The sequence below is a fragment of the Eublepharis macularius genome, chromosome 15 (assembly GCF_028583425.1).
Source record: "Eublepharis macularius isolate TG4126 chromosome 15, MPM_Emac_v1.0, whole genome shotgun sequence".
Lineage (NCBI taxonomy): Eukaryota > Metazoa > Chordata > Lepidosauria > Squamata > Eublepharidae > Eublepharis > Eublepharis macularius.
In genome coordinates, this window is record NC_072804.1 from 44,601,895 (window position 1) to 44,626,185 (window position 24,291).

The 24,291-nt window shown below is 46.4% G+C and overlaps 1 protein-coding gene across 2 annotated transcripts in view; it reads right to left on the bottom strand.

The window, feature by feature from the left end:
• Positions 1 to 1,500: 1,500 nt before the first annotated feature.
• The window catches only part of DYRK1B (dual specificity tyrosine phosphorylation regulated kinase 1B), a 34,968-nt gene continuing 12,177 nt past the window's right edge, over positions 1,501 to 24,291 (bottom strand). The window contains exons 1-11 of one of the 2 annotated variants that reach the window (XM_054999386.1): positions 18,191 to 18,410; positions 11,292 to 11,437; positions 10,626 to 10,745; positions 10,037 to 10,225; positions 9,449 to 9,596; positions 8,696 to 8,982; positions 8,299 to 8,445; positions 7,101 to 7,241; positions 5,491 to 5,794; positions 4,816 to 4,922; positions 1,501 to 4,681 (exon numbers count right to left, since the gene is read on the bottom strand). In XM_054999386.1, coding sequence (XP_054855361.1) covers positions 4,286 to 4,681; positions 4,816 to 4,922; positions 5,491 to 5,794; positions 7,101 to 7,241; positions 8,299 to 8,445; positions 8,696 to 8,982; positions 9,449 to 9,596; positions 10,037 to 10,225; positions 10,626 to 10,745; positions 11,292 to 11,437; positions 18,191 to 18,278 — 2,073 coding nt within the window. In that variant the 5' untranslated portion in view covers positions 18,279 to 18,410 and the 3' untranslated portion in view covers positions 1,501 to 4,285. Of the gene's footprint in view, positions 4,682 to 4,815; positions 4,923 to 5,490; positions 5,795 to 7,100; positions 7,242 to 8,298; positions 8,446 to 8,695; positions 8,983 to 9,448; positions 9,597 to 10,036; positions 10,226 to 10,625; positions 10,746 to 11,291; positions 11,438 to 18,190; positions 18,411 to 24,291 lie in introns of those variants that run through there. The other variant, XM_054999387.1, reaches the window with a different exon arrangement.

Sequence of the window (24,291 nt, forward strand, 5' to 3'; positions counted from 1 at the left end):
CCTATACCTGCAGCTACCTAAACTATGAGATCATTTCCCTATTAGCCTCCTCCATTAAAAACTAGTTCTTAATAGACATGGGCACGAACAGCATTACGAACAGAAAAAAACCACGAACAGCCTAATCTGCTTTTCTCGCGCAAGCTGTTCGTGAGGTCCGATCCTAAACAAACGGTTCGGCAAGCCAGAGAGTCTGGCACCTGCTGCAATCAATCCCCTTGGCAACTGGAGGCAAGGAGAGACTGAACTCTGTCTGAACTCCTTCTGGCTTTAATCCTTCAAAGTACTTCCAGCAGAGAGTCCTGTTTTTGCCACTGTGAAAATGACAGCCAACGGGGAGACCCGTGGATCATGCCTTTCCCGGGGTGCAATCTCTCTGAAACTTGGGAGGTCTTCAGAGGACAGTGAAGACTATGTCCCCTGCAAATGTGGTGGGTATTGGACATTGGGAAGGTCAGTTTGTGGGGTGTTTAAAGGGCCCTGGCAGGAAAGGGGCTTTTAAACTGGCAGGAGGCAGGGGGGGAGGGATCTTTAAAGGGCCAGCTAAGTGGGTTTGAGGGGAGGGGGGCTAAGTGGGGATGTTTGGGGGTGGGGTTCTGGCCCCCACGAACAATGAACATGTCCAGGAACAGTTCATGTTCATCCACGTTCGTGGATGGCACCGAACAACGTGTTCGGGGTTTTTTCCCGTTTGTGCCCATGTCGTTATTAATACTCCAGCATTTGTACCCCATCTCAATCTATGATCAGACATGGCCAGCGGTCCACACCCCAGCATCAAAATAACCAAATGCTTAGAATAGCCATTTAAGTCCACATCTCCTTTCTTTTCCCTGCTGTGACTTACATAAATTATACATGTAAGTGCATTTCCATGTGGCGCAATTCCTTCTCCTGCTCCTGGATTTGGGGAGGCAGCTACACTTTTTGACCAGGTCTGGTTAGCCAACACAGCTCCAGCAAGTTCACTCCTTTTCAAAGGGTGTGTGTGCGTGCGTGCGCGCGCGCGCGCGCGCGCAGGTACAAGAGGCAACCCTGCCGCCGTTTTGGAAGAGGCATAATTTGTTAGCCAGACTGCTGCCTGCCTTTAAAAAGGTTATTCCCACAAGGGAGCTTACATGAGAGGCATTCCTTGTGAGTTGCCACAATTATATTTCTAGCATGTGACCATATTGGGAGACTCTTGTGTAAAGTACCCTTCTTCCAACTGAGTAACACACTTAAAAAAACTTTCAACCCTGTTGCTTGGTCGGTGGGCATCCATTCTATTACTCTTCTTTGATGTCTCTCCAAGCGTGACTTTTGATTGCAGTGCAAGACATGGCCAACTCCCATTAGAAGCAATGGGCCAAACTGGTTTCAGTTCCATCATAGCTTCCAATTAGACTTAAGTCATGCTGAACAAGACCAGAGCGCCATGCTTCCGAACCTATCTGTGTAGCCTCAAAGCCTAAAACCTTGTAGGGTGGGGTGATGAAAGCGAAGATTCTGCAGACAATCAAAGTTTCACCTAATTCATGTTCTTTTTCCCCTCCGTGGTTGTGCATAATCAGACTACACCCAGTCTTGGCCACAAGATTTCACAGGAGCTGCCAAGTCTCTATCAAGTATCTTTTTTTAAAATACAGACAGAACTACCAACAGTTTACAATGGAAATTCAGTTATGGCTATTCCATGATAACAGCAACTACTAATCCGAGCAGGTTAAAAGCTGCCACTGCAAGTTTGGCTACTCTTACCAGTTCAGGCAATTACTTTACACAGGAGACAAGTCACAGGTGAAATAAAGCTATTGGTTTTCAAGCAGACTGCACGGACTTGCTTCTGAAGGAGACAGAGGGGGATGGTGTGTGGCAACCTGAGCCACAGAAGGGGGGGGCTGGCCTGAGAAAGAGACATAAAGAAGGGAAAGCAAGAATACAAGAATCCCAATGACCATCGCTTCTCAGTATTTATAATTTAAATGGGTGGAGAGAACTAATGGAATACATTCCCGTGTTAAGCAATTCCTTGCAAAACCTTGGTTTGGCTCAAACATATTGAACTTAATTCCATTCAGAACCCAATGTTGGACCAGCTTGCAGTATGGGTAGTGCTCAGCAGCTACTAAGTGCTCACTTGCCCAGTGCCTCCTAATGAACTTTATGTCTGCTACAAAGTTTTTGATTTTTTCCCCCCTAAAGGCCCATTTACAGCCACTGCTGATGCTTCAATCTACACTTCCTGCCTGGGCACTAATGCTATTTCACCACCCCTGTGCTGCATCCACCCTGCTGCCCTTGCCTCCAGTAGCAGCACATATAAGACTGTGCCTTTAGTGTAGTTAAGGGCAAAAAAGTCTGCATCCAGAAAGATTAGAGGTTGTAACCTGCGCATGTTATGCAAATATGCAGGTATACGTTCAGTTCTATGTAACTGTTAGTGCGGTGGGTGGATGGCAAAGATGAGATGCCCCGATCTCTGGCCAATGGAAATCCTATTGAGCCAGAAGTTTCCCACACAACCCAGCCTGTTCTTATAGCCGTAAGAATTTTTTTTTCTTAAAACAAGATTTTCAGGACACTGAATTCTGGGCCCTGTGTCAAATTATTCCATGCTACAGTCTAAGAGACTTAGGCCTGAATGTGCAAATATATCTTGCACTCTTGACTAGACAGGTAATGAGATAAATTCCTGGAGTAAGCTAGCTGTGAACCACTGACCCAGGCTGTGACCAGCCACTTAACATTTCCATCCAGGTGCCCCCACCCCCTTCTGCCTGCAACTGGGCCTGGAACCACACACCCTGACTTACAGAACAATAGATAGAACTAACAGCTTGCTATAATATTAGTGGCAAATCTGTTCCAGAGCAAGAGTTTACACAGTTGCCCGTGTTGACCACATTTAACAGTTCCACCATGCATTGAAGATGGGCGACTTTAGGCTTTGGTGCCAAACGGCAACCCTCTTGTTGTGTGACAAGGTAGGGAGGGACCCAGCTGCTTCAATGCCTTCTGAAAGGAAGAGCCATCCCGACCAGCTGAAGAGAAAAGGAATAGGGGCATGCCACACTGCTCACGAAAGCACAGCTATCACCCCTTGTGCCAAGCTGCATGGAAGCAGCACCAAGTAGCTAGTGAGTGACAAGCAGCAGGTGGAACAAAGAGACCCACGGTAGGAGGCTCCCAGTCTTGCTCTTTGTGCTTCGGTTCCTCGCCTGTTCAGTAGGAATCCGATATTCACATGAACGCCAGTATGATGGCAGTGGGGTAAGATGGCGGTGGGGGTGAAGGGGCCAGCCTCACATGAGAAGGAAAAGGGACACTGGGTCACACACATCCCATGTTCTCTGCACCGTTTCCACGCTTTCCTATGCAAGAAAGCAGGACCCTAAGGAAAACGGCCTGAGCTCAGACAGAATCCCGTGCAAAGAGGCATGCGCTCAAGTAAGGCAGAGTTTGAAAAGTTCACAGCCATGGTCCAGGCTTGAGCCATGTCCCCCACTTTGCTGCCTTGCTAAGGGTAAGGGCAGCATGTGCGGCGAACATCCTGACGGTGCCAGAGCTCAGACCTAGGCACTGTTTCCCCCCCCTCCCCTCGTGTATGCACAGCAAGAGGCAGGTCCAAGAGGGCTGCACATGAGTCAGCATAAACATTCAATTGTTGGTTGGGGCAACCCTTTATTTCCAAGCGGGGGTGGAGGGGGGAGTTTTAGCAGCAATTCCCATGGGACCGACACAGGCCCGCCAAGCCTATCAAGTCCAGGTAGTGCACAGGAGTCTGTCTGTCCATCCAAGCACACAAGAGTGTTGAAATCTCTCGCACCAGGGAAGGGAATGGCTGCCAGGCCCAGACGTTGCCGAGTGATTCGAGGGGTGTGGGGGGTGGAAGGGAGGCTTGTGGCAGCAGCCAGGAGGAACCACGCAAGTTAGAGAAAGCACTGACCGGAAAGATGGGAAGGGGCATCTGGGCTGTGAGGGTGGGAGGATGCTGGCTCCACATGCTTCCCCCTGTACTGTTGCTCCCCCTCCCATCCCCCAACAACGCTTACCACTTGCAGCAGGGCGGATCCTGGGTAGCAAAGAGGACCTGGTCTCTAGACTGGCCACTGCCAGCCAGGCAACCCGACCCATCCCACCGTTAAATGTCCTGGGCCCACTCGAACTCTCCTGTGCGGAGAAGCACTCTGTGAGCAACTGGTTCCCTGCCCTACACAGTCAGTCCTGGCCCGTCCAGGCTCCGGTGCAACAAGGGAGTACTCTCGCCGGGCACTGGCTCCTAGCCTGCCGGGCCAGTCCATCATCAGGAGCTGGCAGCTGTGCCCTGGGGCACGCAGACACCCATCAGTGCAGTCTCATCCGTTTCTCGGTGCCCGCGCCCGCGGAGAGGGTAGTTGAGGCCGAGTCCCTCGGGGCGCGAGCCGCCAGCAGTCCTAGTCCGGAAGGCTGAGGTGCCCAAGTGCAAGGTTGAGGAGCCCAGGCTGGAGGGGTTGCAGTCCAGGTGGCGAGGGCCCAGAGACACCTCCATGGCCTCGGGGAGAGGGGGAGACAGCGGGAGCGGAGGGCGCTGGTACGGGGGGTGCCCAGTCGGTGGGAAACATGGCATGGCCTGGCTGGGTGTGGGTTTGTGAGGTAAGATGTGAGGAATACTCTCGTTGTCACCGCTGGCCCAGAGACGCATCTGCTGCTGAGAGGGGGCCTGCAACAACAACAACAAAAAGAAATGCAGATGGCAGCGAAATGGGCATGTATAGAAGAGACAGAAATAGACTGGGAGAGGTATTGTAGAAAGGGAATTGAAAACCAAAGGTCAGATCCTGGCACACAACCTACTTGGGGACTCTGCATCTCGCAGTCTGCATGCACAGTGCCCATGCTGCCGTAGTAACGATTGCTATAACGGTAACCACGGTTGTCGTTGGAAGAGCCACTGGAACCGCCTGTCAGGAGAGAAACAGGATGAGAGAAGGGGAACAGGTACCAACAAGATGCATGAAGGGGAACAGGGACCAACAGAACAGAAGGTGGATGGTTCCACAGCTGGAGACTCTGGGAAGGGCTCAAGACCCAGCCCCACAAACCAGGTGGACGGGTGGGGAGTGGGGGGGGGAGGGGAAGAGCTATAAACTCAGCAGCAAAGTGCACTGCATAGCATGCAATGCGTTCCTGGTTTAAGCCCTGGCATCTGCAGTTACATCTCAGGTAACAAGGCTGGGGAAAGGCCATGAAAACTGTTGTCAGACAAATGAGATACTACTGAATTATACAGACTTGGTCTAAAAGCATGTATCTACGAGAGGCCAATATGACTTGGGGGTTTACAAACCTAACCCATATGGATCCTACCAGACCACCACGGTCATCTTCAGATGGCTTTAGGTACCCCGGCCATCTGAGGCGAGAGGGATGACAGCCTTTTCAGTTGTGGCACCAAAATTACGGAATTCCCTCCCAAAGGAGATTCACCTATCCCCTTCCATCACTGAGTTTTAAAAGAGAGGTGCATACCAGAGCTGGACACTGAGCTGGTGGTGCTGGTGGAGTGGCTGTGCTCCGTGCCCAGACTAGGTGAGGTGCTGGCGCTTGTGTTGGTGCCCTCGTCAGCTGTTTTCTTGAAGAAGTTGTGCTGCAGGGCGTAGAAGGGGGTGATGCGGCTACGGGGTTCGTAGTCCAGCATGCGCAGCACCAAGTCCTTGAACTTCAGATAGTCAGAAGGCGAATGACCCTGCTCTCCTGCACGGCGCCCACCTGGACCCCCACTCTCTACCCCCAACACTTCATGCAGCCGCCGGGTTCCTGGAACCTTGTAATCCTGAAAGGCATCAAGAAGCAGTAAAATCAGCTGGACAGCGGCTCAAAGGGAAGATGCAGAAAGGGTGGGTGGAGTGCCTTGTACTTGTGCTACAACATCCAGTGGCGAAATGATCAGCTATGCCAAAAGGGAAGCAGTGTACAATAAATCTCTCTGTTCTGTATTTGGAAATAGGAAACAATACATTTAATATGCAATGGGAACAAGATGCTTTCTGTTCAAAGGAAGGTGTTAAACTCCACTAGCGTGAAGTTTAAAAGAAAAATAGTACAATGCAAAAATTAAGTGTCACTATGCTGAAACAGCTGTGGCTATGCCTCCTGCACACACGGTTGTAAGCTGTTTACTTCCAAGAATTTGGTGCAGGAGGTATTTCCTCTCGAGCATGGCCAAGGACAGCTGCCAACATAACTTGCACCAAGAAGTTTAAAGAGGAGATGATACGTGAATTTGTTAATCTTGGTTTCTACATGATTATGAAAGACAAAACAAGACAGACAAAGCTCTTTGTCTATGTTTGTGCATTCTTTAGAATGTACAGCCTGTTTCATGCTTTAACAATGTGTCCATACTGGTACTTCTGCCAGAAAAGGCTTGTCTCATTTGAATTAATGGATTAATGTGTGTCTGAAAGCAAGCCTACAAGCTAGATGGCTTGGGTCCAGTCCATACATTTTTAGTTCTCAGGTCCTCTAAAACCTCTTCTGAATGCATGAGAGAAAAATAGGCCTGAAAGGTGCAGAGGAACACCAGTAAGAGATCCTGCAAGTTCCTCTATTACCACACCTAGGAAAAACAAGTTACAGAACTTCAAAAAAGAAGAGGGTGGAATGAAAATGCTCATGACAACAATCCTAACCCCAAACTATAGGAATGTGGAGGAAGCATGCCATCCTGCGGCATATTCTCAATCCACTAAATCAGGAACATTAAACGTTTCCAATTTAACTTCCTGTAGATGCTCTGAAAATTGTAATTTTTTCCCAATGTTGTAACACAAAGTTAACTGAAACAAATACAAAACCCCCAACTCTAGAAAAAGGGTAAGATTAACAGGGGAAATAATCTATATTCATGCAGAAAGTTGATAGTGTCTTTTGTTCTCAAAATGTAACTAGAAACTTTGTTAGAGTAGAAGTTTAAATTGAATGCACACTGAGTAGTAAAAACCAAGGATAGCGCTTGATGCTTCTTGCTGCCATGTTCTGAGTGCACTAAAATATCTACTGCCTTTGGTTCTTTGAAAAAGGCAGGGAAGACCTGAATGAAGACGTGAGAGGAAAGCAGAAAAGCCGTTAGGAATTACCTTCCTGCCATCTTTGCCCCGCCGGAGGACCCAGCCCCCCTCGGGCAGCTTTTCAAAGTATTTGCGAGCCTTCGGAGCCTGCTCCAACATGTGAGGGGGTGGCAGCCCCAACACCTCCACTATACGGCTCATCTGGTCCGCCTGCAGGGAGAGAGCAAGAGGAGGAGGAGCACCAGGCGGACACCTTCCAGCCCCTACAGCTCTCCTCCTGACACCCCCCCCAGCATCTTTGTTTGTACACTAGCCTCCTTAAATCCCACTATACAAACCTTTCATCGCTCCGAGTCATGTTTTATAAAAATGCTGCCCAAGATACTTCTGCTTGCCCTGCTGTTCCAGCCAAAGCATGAAGAATTTATCACTGCACCCTCACTTGCCTAGATGATATGATGCCACCCCAAAAGGAGTCCAATGGCCACCCTGGCCAACCCCTAGTTGCTGAAGCTAGCCTTCAGGAGCAAACTCCCCAGGGCCCAAATCTTCCTCTCTAACATTCCCTTTCTTCTTACCCAGCTGGCGACTAGGGGAACAATACTGTCTTTTCTGGTGTAGTGGTTAAGAGCGCGGGACTCTAATCTGGAGAGCTGGGTTTGATTCCCCACTCCTCCACTTGAAGCCAGCTGGGTGACCTTGGACTAGTCACGGCTCTCTGGAGCTCTCTCAGCCCCACCCACCTCACAGGGTGTTTGTTGTGGGGATAATAATGACATACTTTGTAAACCGCTCTGAGTGGGCATTAAGTTGTCCTGAAGGGCGGTATATAAATCAAATGTTATTATTATTATTTCTCGTGACTGGTCATTCCTCACCTATAAATGAAAACACAAAACTGATGTATCCTGAATTAGACTCTTGGTCTATGAAGGTCAGCACTGCTTGCAGCCAACCAGGGTCTCAAGAAGATGTTACTTACATCACCTAGTACCTGATACTTTTAACTGGAGATGCTAGGGACTGGACCTTTGGGCTTCTGCATGCAATACAGATGTTCTACTGCTGAACCATGTGGCAGGAAGCTGCTTCCTACTGGGTCCGATCCTTAGTCTACCAAGATCAATATTCTGTACTCCAAAGGGTTCTCCAGGGTCTCAGGCACAGGACTTTCACATCACAGACTACCTGATCCTTTAGCTGAAGACTGAATCTAGGTCCTCACTGAGCCCTGGCCTTCCCCACCCCCCAAGCAAGGCCTACCTACCTCATTGGCACCACTGAAGAGAGGCTCTCCTGTGTGCATCTCCACAAGGATGCAACCTAGGGACCACATGTCAATTGCCAGATCATAAGGCATGCCCAGTAGCACTTCAGGTGAGCGGTAAAACCGGCTCTGGATGTACTGGTAGATCTGTGGGGACAAAAAGGTGAGACAAAGTCAGTTGATCCATCGAAGGGATCATGCTCATGGCTCTCTTTCTCCCTCTCCCTCTGGCATCGAACGCTGGGTGGGACAAGGATTGCGCCTTCTACGCTGACACTGTCTACCTGGTCAAGTTCAAGTTAAGAAGTCCTTAAAATGAGGGATATTGCCAAAGCTGCCGGGCAACAGCCTAAGATGACTCATTGGCTAGGAAGGTCAGGATTCTGGAGGAACTCACCCGCTGGCCCAGCTGGCAGGAGCTGCCGAAGTCCACGATCTTGATGGCGCTGCGCTTAGGATTGCAGAGCAGAATGTTCTCAGGCTTAAGGTCACAGTGGATGATGCTGAGCTCAGGTGTCGCCAGGAAAAGCAGTGCAGTACACAGTTGCTGGGCAAACTTGCGTGTGAGGTTGAGAGAGACGCCTCGGAAGTTGGTGTTACGGAGCAGGTCGTAGAGGTTGTAGGACAGCAACTCAAACACCAGGCACAGGTGGCTCCGGAACATGAAATGCCGCTTCAAGTGCACTGTAGGGTTGGATAAAGGGAAGAAGGTGTTGTGGCGACACCACTGATGTCATCACTCCACACTCACACTTTGACAACATCCCAGTCAGCCCTTGCAACCATCTCAAATGTTCTTCGATCACTGAGCATCCAACTGTGCTGCTTCCTATTGCCCCTGGTTGTTACAAATAAGTAACATACACAGCTTTACCATACACACACATACCGAGTTATTACCAATTCTCTCACTTGGGTATTTTGTCAGTGAAACCTCACCTCCAACTCAAGTACTCACATAGCCCTCTCCTCTCCCTCATTTATCTCCATCACACAATTCCTTCCACAGCTTTTACCCATCCAGCAGGTACCTTCTAGACCCCTGTTAATGTTCATCTCGACCAGTGTGACTCTCCCTACCCCATTCACACAAAAGTTGAAAAAAACCCATTCCTTCCCAAAGCAAAGGCACTGTCCCCCAGACTCTCACCAATATAGTATTTCATTTCAGTGTCATGTTGGTTCATGAGCTCTAATAGCCGCAACTCAATCTGAGCCTGGCTCAGAAATGCTTTCTTGTTCTTGATTATCTTAATGGCCACCCACTCCTGAGCCTGTTGGTCATAGGCCTTCACCACCTAGTAAGGGGAAAAAACAGTCATGTTGTGATCATCTTTCCCACCCAAGAGCACTACTATGTGGTGTTTAGTGACATAATTGTCAGAGAAGCACAAGATCGGGGGCGGGGGGCGCACACATGAACACATGCACATGCACACACACTTCTGTCGATATTGGAGAACGAAGCTTTGCTTGCAATGAAATGGACACTGTAAGCCACGGAGGATGGGTGGGATGTTTGCACTGAAAGGTGGAGAAGAAACTTTTAACAAAACAGGTTGTACGAATGGCACATTATGGTGGCTATGGGACACATACACTCTGATCTGGTCAAAGGCACATTTGCTGATAAACTATCTGCAGGTTCTGGCTACCATTTGCATGAACATGGAATGCAACTTGTCATGCAGTATGCACGAAAATAGAGAACTCTCCTATCCCCACCCCCGTCTCTTACCTGCCCAAAGGATCCCTTGCCAATGAGTGAATCGATTTCGTAGCGCTCCAGCCAGCGCTCGCCGTTGCGGACAATGTAATCATAGTTGTCATCATCATAGCCTTCATTGTGCACTTTCCGTTCCTTTTTGGTACTGGTGTCCTCGGGTGCGACCTGCAGGGCTCGGCGTTTCTTCTTGGCATAATAAACCTGGACAATGAGAGGCACAACCAAGGCTTTGCAGAAATACAAACATCTTTCGAAAAGACAGGGAGCTACATCTCCCCTAAATACTGCACACAACACCCAGTGACCCCCATCCCGTTCCTTCAAGAGGAGGCAGAGCAAAGGAGGTACAGAATGGTTCTAGATCATGGGTCTGAGGCAAACAATCTGCAAGCATGCCAAAACTAAGTGAGGTCTAGGTCCAGTAAGCACCCAGATTCCTGAGAGCTTGAGGTACACTGTTTTCTTGATCTCCACAGGTGAGTGGATGTAAATGAAATAAATAAAGTAACTAGGAGATGGCATCACTGATAATGCATCCTGAAAGACAGAGAAGACTCTGACACTGAAAATGTCCCCGATTCCCACTGCTGTTACCTCTTACCTCATTGATATGTTTGTAGGTTTTGATAAGGTCCACAGACAGCTTACGCAGCGGTGCCGTGGCAGAGTCCCGAAAAGTGAGCGGGATTCTTCTCTGCAGGATGGCCAGGTCCGGCATGATCTGCGTGGGACCAGAGGAGCAAGGTGGGGGGGGGGGTTAAGACTCTCAGTCTAGATGGCCATTGAAGCCACAAGCACAAGCAGAAAGATCAACAACTACTGGGCGACAGTGAAGCAGGCAAGTCATCTGGGCATCTTAGGTTGCAGCCTTGCTTTCTTCTGTGCCACTTCCTTGGCTAGGAACAAAATATTAGCAAGACAGAAAGCTGGTAAAATCACCATCATCCCCTAAGCTTCACGGGTGCAGCCTCACCTCCCGAACTTTCCCCATACTGTAGCAAAGGCGCCGGCCGTCTGCCTAGGGGGCTCTGGCTGCCATGGGTAAAGTACATCTAACCATATATCATGACTACTTCTGGTGATAATTAAACCTCCTTCTGCCCTACTGTAGTCTCCCCCTACGAGCCTTAGGGCCTCGACTGTAAGAGCACTTGTGTCTACCGTGTGACCTGAGAAGCGTGTATCATCTACACATACTGAGAAAGGGTCACAGAATCAGGAGCAGCCCTGCAGAAAGACAGAACAGGACTCTCCCGGTTATTATTACCTGCTGATGCTCAGCCATGGGCTGAATGCTGGAAAAGGGTGCATGGCTGTGCTGGCTCGACATGATTGTCTCAGTAGGAAGAGAGCGGCCCAGAGAGGCAACCTGGCTGCAGGGCGGCAGCTGGCATTGTGGGTTGCTGCTGCCACCTAGAGGATGATACAAAAAAAATTCCGGTGAAGGTTCTTGTCACCAAGCCTAACACACTCATGCCTGCCTTCCCAGAAATAGCTCTCCGCTTTGACCACAAAATACATTCCAGTTTGAGAACAAGAATCAGAGCCCTTGATTTACAGTAGAGGTGAGGAGAGGGCCAGGAACTCGGGTTCTATTCCTGGCTTTTGAAGGGTGTGAGAGTACAGATCCAGTTTTCTGAAACAAACCCAGGGCAGAGAACGTCAGCCCAGTGACACAAAGGCATCAGATCAGTCAAAAATTTCTGCATTTCATGAAGTTATTAAGCAAGTAAGTCACTAAATTTGCTTTTGCAATACTACAGGCCACAAGTAGAGTTAAAGCCGTGTGGTACATTCGTAAATGGTAGCAGCTCACAGTTCTGCATGTTTGATCACCATTTTTAAACCATGTAAAGTGGTTATCACGGAAAGCCTGCTTAATGTGGAGGGAGGGATCACAGCTAGGAAGGAAATGCCAGGCCCCCAATCATTTTCCCAGGCCCAGGAGGGCATGCTGAACAACAGCTTTCATTCAGTGAGCAGGAAGAGCTAGAAATGAATAAGCATTGAGGTCAAGGAACAGTAAGTAGAGCGGGAGAAAGACTGAAGCAGATACCCAGTGATTAGCCAAATTCTAGCCTCTCTGAAGGACAGTTCTCAACTTTCAAACACTGGGCAAGACTATAAGGGTCCCCAGTAGAGGACTTGGTGATGGTGTTAGGACAATGGCATGGTGCTGACTAGAATACAGGTTGCAAGTGGCTAAGAAATGCCTCTTGTGCATTTCTCAACTTGCATGGTAATCCCTGCATGAACTGCAGCATGCTCCACAGCTATACTGTCATTAGTCACTGAGGACTCTGGAATGTTAGCCTAGGTATGAAAAGTGCCAAATTGGAAGACTACGTAATATTTCGTGTGTAGAAAGCAGTGTTTTCACTCTCTGCAGAGTAAAAACATCTCCACAGAGGCCTGGCAATTTGGTTCTTATTTGATACAATCCCATTCCTCACTTGCTGGTGCCTCTAGGACCAATCCGGTGCTCTGGGCATGGGAGGATGATTCCAGATACCACTCACTTGTGAACAGCTCTGGCCTCATGCTCAGCAGCATGGGAATCTGGTGCAATTCCTCAATACTGTTTGCCTGCAGAGCATGGGAAAGCAGGGAATTTTTTTCTTGCTTTGTGCTCATGCGGCTTCTCTCCTTTCTCAAAGCAGCAGCAGAGGAGAAAGATTTGGATTCTTAATGCACAGCACACAGAGGAAAATATCCTTGCACCTTTGCAGCCCTGCTATTCACAGTGGGGGTCATTGCTGCTGAAGCTTCCACTGACCTGGGGGCTCATTCACAAAATATCTTCCTGGGCTTGTGTGAGCAGTATAGGCCATTATCAGGAATGTGAGGGTGCCTCTTTCTGGGCTAGCTGTGCTCATTTTAATCACTGAAGTCAATGTACAGCTCAAATTAGTCCTGTCAGTCACCGGGACTTACAGAAACCAGCAGGCCTGCACTTCTGAATTGAGGGGTTAAGAATATCAAAATAGCCTTAATGTTCCATTCTGGCAATTTGTTTGTGGCTTCACAGGAAAAACAGATCACACAGTCCTCCTGCACAAGTCAGAATGAGATGGACTGGAGCAGCACAAGAGTATGGTGGTAGTGATCCTGCACAGTAGCAGCAGCATGGTAGTGTTCTTGAGCAGCATCCAGTCAAACACAGCATGTGCAGGAAAACTTCCTGGGGAGTTGTGCCCTATCTAACTCTGTTGAAGACAGAAGATTTCCAGGATGCACATTTTCAATTTGCAATTGTGACTGGGGTGCTTTTGCTCTGAAGGACATACATGTATCTGAGCACATTTCTGCATATAAAAAAATGTTTTTTATAATCAATGTGTCAATTTCTACCCGTTTTGCGGGGCTTCTACTAATACAGGGGTCCAGTCAATGGCAGCTCTGGGGCCAAGCCTGACCTTATGAAGAGGAATTACATCTGTCCCCTAATTTCCAATTCCAGCAGCAAGAAAAGAATGTGAATGAAAAATATTTGTGGTGCTAGTTCACTTTAGGCTGCTTTACATCAGGGTCTCCCACCAGCAAAACTAGTTGCTGACCACAGATCCAACTACACACTATCCTGTTCCCAAGCAGATTTCCCCTTAAATAAGAAAATGCACAAGCAAATGAAACATCTGTGATACGATAAACTAGCATCTATAAATAAATGCACATTTGTTAATTGCACCTGCTAATCATGGGAAGAGATGCTTCACCATTGGGAATCCTAAAGTGGATTCTGAAGTTTCATCAAGCACTATCCTGCACTTTCAATCCTAGCTCATACCTGTAATGGACATAAGCTTGCTTTAATGTAAAACAGAAACAGATTACCTAGGACAATGAATTCTGCAACACATACTAAACCCTGAGCTATGGCAAGATCAGTGCACATTTGATGATAACTGAAAACAAAACTCAAGACCAAGTCAACATTGCTGAGATCATTCCCACAGTTTGATCCCAGGAAAGAGAATCCCCAGGCCAGGCTTTGCAGACAGAAGCTATTCTCACAGGGAGCTCCAATACATTTCTGCGCACAGTGAGCAGAGGTTAACAATACACTCCACAGGGGCCACTGAAATTAGACAAGATTCTCTATTGACACATCCTGACCTAGATAGCCCAGGTGAGCCTGATTCTGTCAGAGCTCAGAAGCTAAGCAGGGTCAGCCTTGGTTAGTAGTTGAATGGGAGACCTCCAACAAACACAAGGGTTGCAGAGGCAGGCAATGGCAAACCACTTCTGTTAGTCTTTTGCAATGAAAACCCCGCCGGGGTGGTCATAAGTCAGCTATGGCTTGGGGACACTATCCACCTCCATCGACACACACCCAGCCCTTCATAAATAGGTGCTTCTCTAGTAAAGAATATAAATTAATAGCACTTTGCAAATTAGGTGCCATAAAAATCATACACAGTAATAGCACTAATATTTTAAACAATCTTTTTATTATTTAAATCCTGCTCCTTCATGGTCCTTCCCAGGGCTTTTTTTCTGGGAAAAGAGGTGGTGGAACTCAGTGGGTTGCCCTAGGAGAAAATGGTCACATGGTTGGTGCCCCCACCCCCTGATCTCCAGAAAGAGGGGAGTTTAGATCGCCCTCTGCACCACTCCAGTGGCGCGGAAGGCAATCTAAACTCCCCTCTGTCTGGAGATCAGGGGACGGGGCCACTAGCCATGTGACCATTTTCAAGAGGTTCCAGAACTCTGTTCCACTGTGTTCCTGCTGAAAAAAAGCCATGGTCCTTCCAACCGAAGGACTTAACAGGTCTCACATTTGCTTAGCTCCAGCAATGTCGCAGCATCTCAGGATCGTGGATCACTCACTGGGGCTTGACAGTTACAGTCAATTAAAAACAAAGAAGTTCAACTGTAGCTTTTAAAGGTAGCTGCAAGTAGCATAAGCCAAACATATTCATTTAGCCTGCAGACTGCGTCTGGTCTGCATATTAGCCAAGCATGTAGATTTTACATGTAACAGAGAACACTAATTCCTTACATTCTATTTGTTGAATTTTTTACCCTAACAACTTGTGGTAATACATATAAAGAAACCCTTTGACAATGAATTTGCCTGGAGTCACTGTACTGCGCTTGTAGATCCCATTATTTTCCAGACATTTCACTCATAAAAGCGCCCCCCGCCCCCAGCTAAATTTCAAATCTCCTCCTTTATTATCCTAAACTGTTGACATCACAATTTCCATTTTATTAAGCATGAGCTAAGCAGCCAGGTTAATGCAGAGCTTATTGTAAAAAGAGGAAACAGAATGAAGAGGAACAACGGTGAAAGATTGTTGGGGTCTGGGCTAGGTCCTGTAGATTGTACTTCCAAGTATTCAGGCCAAAAGGCAATATTGACTTAACTCTGACTAGCAGAAGTAATTTTATTCAATTGTTATTCAGCTTGTATTTTCATTCTCACAAGAAAACTTGTGAGACTTGGTTCAGATTAACCAAGGCTTGCTGCAATATGAATGAACCGAGGTGCTTGTGGACTTCCTGTCCTCCCCTTGTGTGCACCCAGATAATTAAAGAGATTTCTGCTTTGTAGCAAACCACAGTTTGCTGTTGTTGTCAAGGATCCTGCAGCGTCATTAACGTAGCAGCAAACATCTGAATCAAGCTTAACAACGCATTTTCCCAAGGCTACTGAAAGTAGGATTTATGGCTGAATGGGGTTTTGAACCTGGAGCTCCCATGGCTAACCCCAAACTCTATCTGACTGTTTCATGGTATGGATAGTACACCTCCAGTGAACCTCCTGTCATGCAAGATCCATATAAGATGGAAGCATTCTGAATACGGGTCTTAGTAGGCTCCAAATCTTGGATCTACAAGCTGTAATTTTACAGCTCTCTTCTTCATTGTGCTTCTGCCTGTTCTCCACCAGGGAACTCACCCTTTTAGAAATACAGGTATAACTGACCTATAGAACACTCATTTAGACGTAAAATGCAATTTTATTTCCTCTGCTGGTACCTCAGCAACCACACTATTCTTAGCCATTGAAGGGATGTGTTACAGTGGCTGGAATGGGATACAGTGGAAGACAGGCCAAGGGAACTAAAGGTTTCTATTCCTAGCTCTGCTATGCTGAGACACAAAACCCAGTACTGACTTGGCAGGAAGAGCACCTGCCAAGGTCCAAGTGCATCCAATTCCTGGCAACACAGCACCCCTCTAGCAGACTGTGGCTGTATGTTTATTAGGTCTAGTCAAACAATGAAAGTCTTTTTGAGGCTGTGCTTCTGCCATGTATGAACCAATTGGCTGAGTGCACATTTCTGGCCAGGCAGGGCAAGACTACTGGAGTCGTATCTTCCAAGAGCTTGCTTAACAAGGGGCTACAGAAAGCCATTCCATCTACCCAAATGTAAGATGGTACAATTAAAGATAACTCGGGCTCTTAGAGATATGTATAATGATAAACCTTCATTCAGAAGCAAAGAGTGGAAAGTCCTGCACAGACTCATCCCAGCTCTGGAGATTTCACAAGGCTCTTATTACTATAAAGAACTACAGCTTTCCTCTTTAAAGCATTACCTGATTTTCAACAAGTAGCAACCAATATCTCTTAACAAAATAAAAACAGAGATGTGCATTATCTGTCAGTTTGTTGTGCAAAATAGTTCAACTATTGTTTAAAAGCAGGTCTGAAGCGCTTATTGCTGAGCAGCAAAGCTCAGAAAAGGTGCAGGCAATATCCAATAAGCTCCCCAGTAGCAAGAGAATGCTTTGCACAGTTCAGCTGCCTAAAACTTCCTTGTCTTTTGCCCCCATTCACCACACCCTTCTCATCTTTAATTCCCTAGCCCTGCCCCAAAATTCTAAATCTCTTGAAGGCCATTTGAAATCTTAGAAACAGAATTGTGTAAACAGATGCACATTTTGCATAATGAATTCTGATCTGGAATCCCAATACCCCAAAATAAATAAATACAGATGAAGACGACAGAGTCACAAAACCGGAGTATGAATTTTCCAAGGGTATATTCTCCTTTCTCACATTCAGGATCAGCTTGACAACTGCTACAGTTCTGGTGTATTTTCAAGTTTTTCACCAAGTTCATACCCAACAAATATGATCTCCCTACCTGTAGCGCTCTTTTAGAACCTTTGCATTTACAAACAAAGGACTGCAGCTTAACTCCAAGTGATTCCCTCCTTTACTTATAGTAAAATAAAGTATCTACCCACATCTTGTGATAACAAACAAACAAACAAACAAACAAACAAACAAACAAACAAACAAACAAACAAACACCCACCCCCCCACCCCCCCACCCACCAGTATTTTTTCCCTCACAAGGAAAGGATTGTACAATAATATATTTTGGACATCCAAGTGTGTTAGAAAATACTGCAAACTACCTTAATCCAGAGAAAGTCTGGAAGAGCATTTCCATTGCAAGTTAGCATCAAAACCCTTTAATTAACATGCAAGTCCCAAATCCACAAAAAAAACCCAGCTGGTTCCTTAGATGCTAAACACAGTTCTTGAACCATGAGGTTCAAACATCTCAAAAAAAGCATAAATGGGAGATGACTGTCCCCTCCCCCCACTTTTCTTTTTGCTAGTGGTACATTACAAGCATGTTCCTATGATGTATCACAGCATGTCTGTGGGTTCACTCTTTGAAATTCCTACTAGCTCAGTCATGTAGCTTATACTGTACGAAGGATCTTGCCTTCCCTGTCATGGCCCTGGAAGAAAAATACCCTGATTTTTGAAGGCTTCCTTTCACCCTGCCAAAGATATAACATCTTGCATTCCTTGAGGATGTTCTCCTTGATCTTCTACTCAATACCTCTCCACTCAAAATCCTAGACTTCTTGGTCTTCTCTTGCCACTCCAAATACTTTCTGATACATGCTTCATTTTATATGCACCATAACAGTAACATTAGAGATTCTTCTCAATTCTCAGACATTGACCTCCCTCTCCCACTTATTACAGTTCCAGTCAAGAGACTGAAACGTCCTTATTCCTTGCTGTTAGCAGCCTCCCAAAGTTCTCCCTCCCCTTGTCATGAACACAGACAAGTAACACACTTCTCAAATCCGTATCAGTTGTTCTTGTGTTACTCACTACCCTTCAGATTCAGACAAAGATCTTATTTGACTGCTTAGCAGCACCCACCCTTTGGCTGAAGCTCCTACCTGTGACCAGCTTCCTGTTGTAGCAGGTTGAAGGCAGGAAGCAAGAAGGCTCTTGGCGGGCCCAATGCGTTTGCAGTGTCAGCAGCATTGTGTGAGGAAGTGTCTCAGTGCTAGAGCAGATCAACTGTACAAAATCCACTCATGTTCTGCACCATCGAGACCTGTTCCCTCACAGTCCACTACTTTCCCGAGCAAATAGCGATGCAGCCAGACTTTTGGACTATAACTCGCCCAGGTCGCAGTCCTGAGAGACCAAGTCTTAAAGCCACAATGAGCTAAACTCGAAAGCTGCACTACACACAGCTGTCATTGCAGAGGCTATGGAAGGTCAACAGGCGTGTGGAATGCTCTCTTGGCTGGATCAAAGCAAACAGCTGGTTACGTGCCACAGCCAAGTAGAAACTGATCAGAGGAACAGCTGACAAAAGTTTTCTAAAGGCAGGCCGGAGAAATAACTAAGGAGATGGCTGGGAGATACCAGTTTCTACCTGTTCTTTTCCAGGGAACTTTAGTTCAAGGAAGTAATTTGCCTTCTTGAACTTCCCAATGGAATGAACTCATTAGTGCTAGTATATGAAAATCTGAACGGTCCCTGAACAAGTTGTTTTGGTTGCATCAGGAGAGACAGCAGGATATCAGAATGGAGAAAGCTCAATCCACACATACACACAAAATTAAATGCTTTGGAGAAGTAACTGCTAATTTTTGAGCAAAGAAGAACTGCAGTCTCAGTATACTTATAAAGAATGTACATATTTATTTCAATCACATACTTGGGGACACAAGGGGAGGAAATGTTTAGCACTAAATGCCAAAATTCTTATTCCGAAAGGAGTAACTGATAGTTCCAGAAAATCATTTTGAGAAATTGGGGGCGGGGTGGAGAAGACATTAAACAAAATTGTGAAATGACTTCCAAAATAATAATTACAAACAAATCAAGCATGCTTCCCCGCAGACAGAAATGCTATTCTGCAAGGAAACTCACCCTCCAAAGCCAATGATTTATTATTTACATTATTTATAGTTTGCCTGTCTTACTGAGGCTCAAGGATTACGGAGTATAATACAATCAACAATAATAAAATTGAAAAGGAGGGATTTCCATCCCATGGCTGTGGATGGAAGCTGGAGCTGCAACACCTCTGTCATTTCAGGAATTACCATGCTCCTTGATGCTCTCACCCCATTTCCACCCTTCATAAAGGGGATGCTAGAAAGACAGGAACTATCTACCCCTGAAGCACCCCAATGGAGGATGAAGCCATGTTTCTCTTCCAGTACCAGTCAAATACAATCCAAACAGCTGCCTAATCCCAAGCTGGACTATTCACTGGAGCCCATGCCAGCACAATCATCTTACTTACAGGTAGGCCTTCCTCTGCTAGTGTCTTTAAAACACCAAATTGGGGAATATTCAGTTGTGGGCTGAAACTTCAGTTTGTTCCTAAATATGTGCAGGTCACCATACTGTTTTAGAACAAAGTTCCTGGATCCAGCCCCATCTAAAAACCAGCCAGCTGGTCCTCCTCATTAGCATCCAAGTTTGTGCCTCAGGTTCCTCCCACCACCATGACAATCCAACCTTGCTACATGCAAACATATCACTAGTGAGGACAGTAGCCAGAGCTTGGAAATCCCTTTTCAGGAAAAAAAACCTACAATAAAACCATTTCTGCAGGGAATATCCTAACATACCTATTCACTGGTAGCCCCAGCCACAGATCTTCATCAACAAGAGCTGGCATCAAGATCTCTCAGACCAGAACTGCTTTTGTTACAAACTTGTCTTAGTGGTCCAGAGTCCTGACAGGTATGTTTACAAGAACCTCAAAGCCAAACTAGATGTGTTGGGTATGATTCATGTGATCTTGATCCATGTCGAAACCATGGTGTGTGTGTGTGTCTGTGTCTGTGTATTAACTCCACCAAAAAAAGTATGTGAGTAATGAGAAATCAAGCAGCAAGGTAAGGTGTAAGCCACACACTCAATTTTTGTTACAAAAAAGTAGGCCCTGCCTGATTTAGACATGAATGGATACAAACAGAAACACAGGGGGGATTCCCTTCTCACACTTAGTCCCCTCCCCCGTCGTCCCCCCCCCCCCCAAATCTGCTTAGCTTAAATATTCTTCAGGATGTAATACAGCTTAGGAAAAGCTGAAATAGATACTCACACTCAGCTACCTGAAAGCTATCAGAACAAAACGAGCAAAATAATGAAATTTGCCTATTTCCTATGAGAAATCCATTGTATTCAGCGTGCTTAGAACTCCAGCAGTTGGCCATGAATGAGTCACTTTAGCCCACACATCTCTATGCCACAAAAACCACCCTGGCAGCCCTGCAGTTCCAGTGGTCATGAGGAGACCAATAGTGATGGGAGCTGGGCTCTGCTCTTCCAGTTCTAGATCCTGATGGCCAGCCAGTTCATTGACTGGCTGCACAGTAGATGGATAGTACATGCCATTATTTAGTTCAGCTTGTGCAGGCAGAGGTCCATCCACTTAAACCGAGACAAAATTGACAAAGCTGCCATTTCCATGCTAGAGGTCAGATCAAGCCTTCTGCCTAGAGTCATCTGCGCCCTCCTAACGCTGCCTGTCCCTTATTCATTTGGCCATGTCCTACCTTTGGTCCAGACCCAAGACTATTCCTCTGGAATAAATCTTATCAGGAAGTTTTTTCCCCTCCAGGACAGAGGAAAGGGAGTTTCCCAGGGCAGAACCCACCAGATTCCAGAGCACAAACAGGCACCTGGTAAGCATAATAAAACTTTATATACTGGTGTACATTCTTTTGCTTGTATCAGACAACGGATGTTGCACACATACATGAAAAATGTGCACATGTATGCTTCCAGAGATGCCACCGGTTCCACTAAGGCAAGTGTATACAGAGGAGGGGAGGTCAGTCCAAATATAACACTGGTCATAACAACAGAAACTCATGAACCACAAGAAGGTGGGATCTCTTAAGATATCTAATTCAATGACAAAGCTCTGTACCCTCAAGCTTCCCACCTAGCTGTCAGCTCCCCATCCCACCCCCGAAAACCTCCAAAGATTCCACAGTCTCTCCACAAAGATTATTTCACCGGTGAATAATTTCATTTAGGACGCTTACATCTAATTTAAAGGGTTTTTTTTAAAAAAAATCAACCTAGAGTAAATACAGTGAACACTATATCTTTAATTTATTTATGCGTAAAACCCACTTGGAACTTCTAATACCCCTTGAGACAGTTCACTGGAGCCAATATGGGACTTAAGTGCTATGAGCCCGCACCTGCGCAATGCTACAATCCAGTACTTAGACCACAGGGAAACGGTCCCATGATTTTTCAAGGTCCCAAGGCCAAAAAAGTATGTTCCCAGGGAAAAAATCTGAGAGGCCTAGGTGTGATGGAACGCTGCTTTTTTCTTCTTTCTGACTACTTCTCTAAGTACCTCAACACTGGCCACATACCCCTTAGCCTTTTCCATCCTTTGTTTTCTTTGGCTTTTGGCTTTTCCTTACAACTGACCTCCTAAACTACCTCCAGTGCATCACCATTGTTTTAACTTCTGGATCCAGCTGCTCTACTGAACAAAATCTGAAGACTTCCTCCAGCCTAAGGAACACCCCTCCAATGTAAGCAGATCTTTTCCCAATAGGATTTCTGATAAGGCCTAACCAGTGCCAGGCAGAACAATACTATTGTTTCTCCTTAGTTGCTCCAATATAGATGCGGCATATCAATGCTTCGAAGCTTTCTCAGAGATCAAGATCATCTCAAGTCTTTCCATACTTAACTCCAAAGCTCCTCCAGCAGTCTGAGGTAATGAAAGTTTAAAATGCCTCTGTAGCGAAAGCTTGAAGTCTATGTATTAGAGTACTCAACATGGCTTCTTGGATCTATGGCCTTCTACTTTTGAGCTCTTCTCCACATTCACATTGTTTCTTTTACATTCCATTCAGATTCTGGTGCCTGAAAAGATCTTTGGACTCTCAAAACTCTGCTTGCAACACAAAAGGGGAGACCCCGTTTTCACCACTACCTTCCACGAATACACTTTCCATGCTGCAGTACTTCTTACTTACTACATTTCCCAATGGGATCTGGAAGATGGGCTTCCAACATACAAATATTCAGAAGCTGAAGTCATAAGGAGAACAGCTCTTGGCCACATCGTGTTCTGCTACTGGGCCACCACACCTCCTACTACTTGGGATCCAGTTAGTGCATTCCTGACCTGGATGGCCCAGGTGAGTCTGATCTCTTCAGATCTCTGAAGCTAAGCGGGGTCGACCTTAGTTAGTAATTGGATGGGAGACCTCCAATGAAGACCAGAGTTGCAGAGGCAGGAAATGGTAAACCACCTCTGTTGGTCTCTTGCTAGGAAAACCCCACCAGGGGTCACCATAAGTCAGCTATGACTTGAGGGTGCTCTCCACTGCAGGGAAGCTTATTTTTAAGCAGTTTCAGAAAGTGTAGACTGGCACCCAATGCTTAAAATTCTGCTGCAAAAGTCTTGGTGGCCTTGAAGAAGAAGTCAAGATCCATCTTGTATGTGATGAAATTCTCTGCAGCAAACCAATTTGAGCTTGCCTGTAGTATCAGGGTGAACTCTGCCAGTGCACTGTGAGCCAGTGCACAGAGGCTTCCTAACAGCCTGCTTTATTCTAGATAGTCAGAATTTTTGTAACTGAAAGTACTATCACTCTGCTAAAGACAAGTACTGTGCAAATTCTCTAGCATACTCTCTGGACGTTCAATGCATTGACACCTTTCATCAACTTTTGGTGCATTGCAAAGAACTCCAGATGACTCTCACAAGTGAGTCAAACGACTCAACTTGCAGCGGAAAGCAAGAATCCCTGTTTGAAGAGTTGGCTTCCCACCATGAAATTCTGAAATTCTCTTATTCTTGTACCTTTGATATCATATCTTGAGATGCGGTGTCTTTCAGGAGGAAGGAAGATGCCACTATCTCTTCCAAGAAAGCTGGAGACTACAAGGGAAGAATCCCACCCTGGCCCTCCAACCGATCCTCCCAAGGATTTCTGTTCTCCATCTTTCTCATCCATCACCAAAATCCCACTGGGAGAATTCTTGCTAATTGTCCATTTGCTGATTCGCGTTTACCAGCCTGGTGCTGGTTGCTATGGCAGGAATGCACTCACTGGATCAGCCCTGTCCAAGGTCCTGTCTCATGTGGATGCCCTGTCCCACACCACAATTGGAGCATGCCGGGTGGGAGCAGTTTAAAATCTACATCTATGATCTGCGCTCTGCATAGCCTGCTGAGCTGGTCCTCTGTCAGCTGCAATCCCAAAAGGGGGCTGGGCAGAAGCTCAGTGGCACGCTAAATGCATGCAAGCTGAAAGGGAGGGGCTCCTACAAAGCAGCCAAAAGCTCTTGAAATCAGAGGCTGACCAGCCAGAGCTAGATCTCTCTACTAGGCCTCTGAAGGAAGAGGACAGGACAGCAGTTCACTGGTATAGCTTTTGAAATATACCACAACAGGGTCCATGCAGCAAGGCAATTTTCTCAAATTACCAGGAGCCATAAAAACATATGATCAAAGGGCAATTGATTTTTTTTAAAAAACCAAGCCAACAATATTACAAATGGTGGACTGGAGAGACAAGAAGAAATGGATGCTGAGAAGAGCTAAGTGACTGGAACACATATGAAGCTGCTATAACCCGAGTCAGACCACTGATCTATCAAGGTCACTGCTGTCTGCTCTGACTGGCAGCAGCTCTCCAAGGTCTCAGGCAGACGCGTTTTTCATCACCTTCTACATGACCCCTTTTAACTGGTGATGCCGGGAATTAAACCTGGGACCTTCTGTATGCCAAGCAGATGTTGTACCACTAAACCATGGCCCCACCCCTGAAAGAACCCAAACTTACAATTTCAGACTTTCGTGGGGTTGCCCCATGATTTCTGAATGTTTCAGCATTGCCACAGCTCAGCCACTGCGACGGTTTCACAGTCCTACTTCGATGTAATTGTACATTAACAAAACACTCAGTCCCTACCCAAGGAGAATTCACAACCAGCTTTTCTAGGCTGCATGCATCCCTTGCCAGAGTAGCTTCTTGCTATGCAA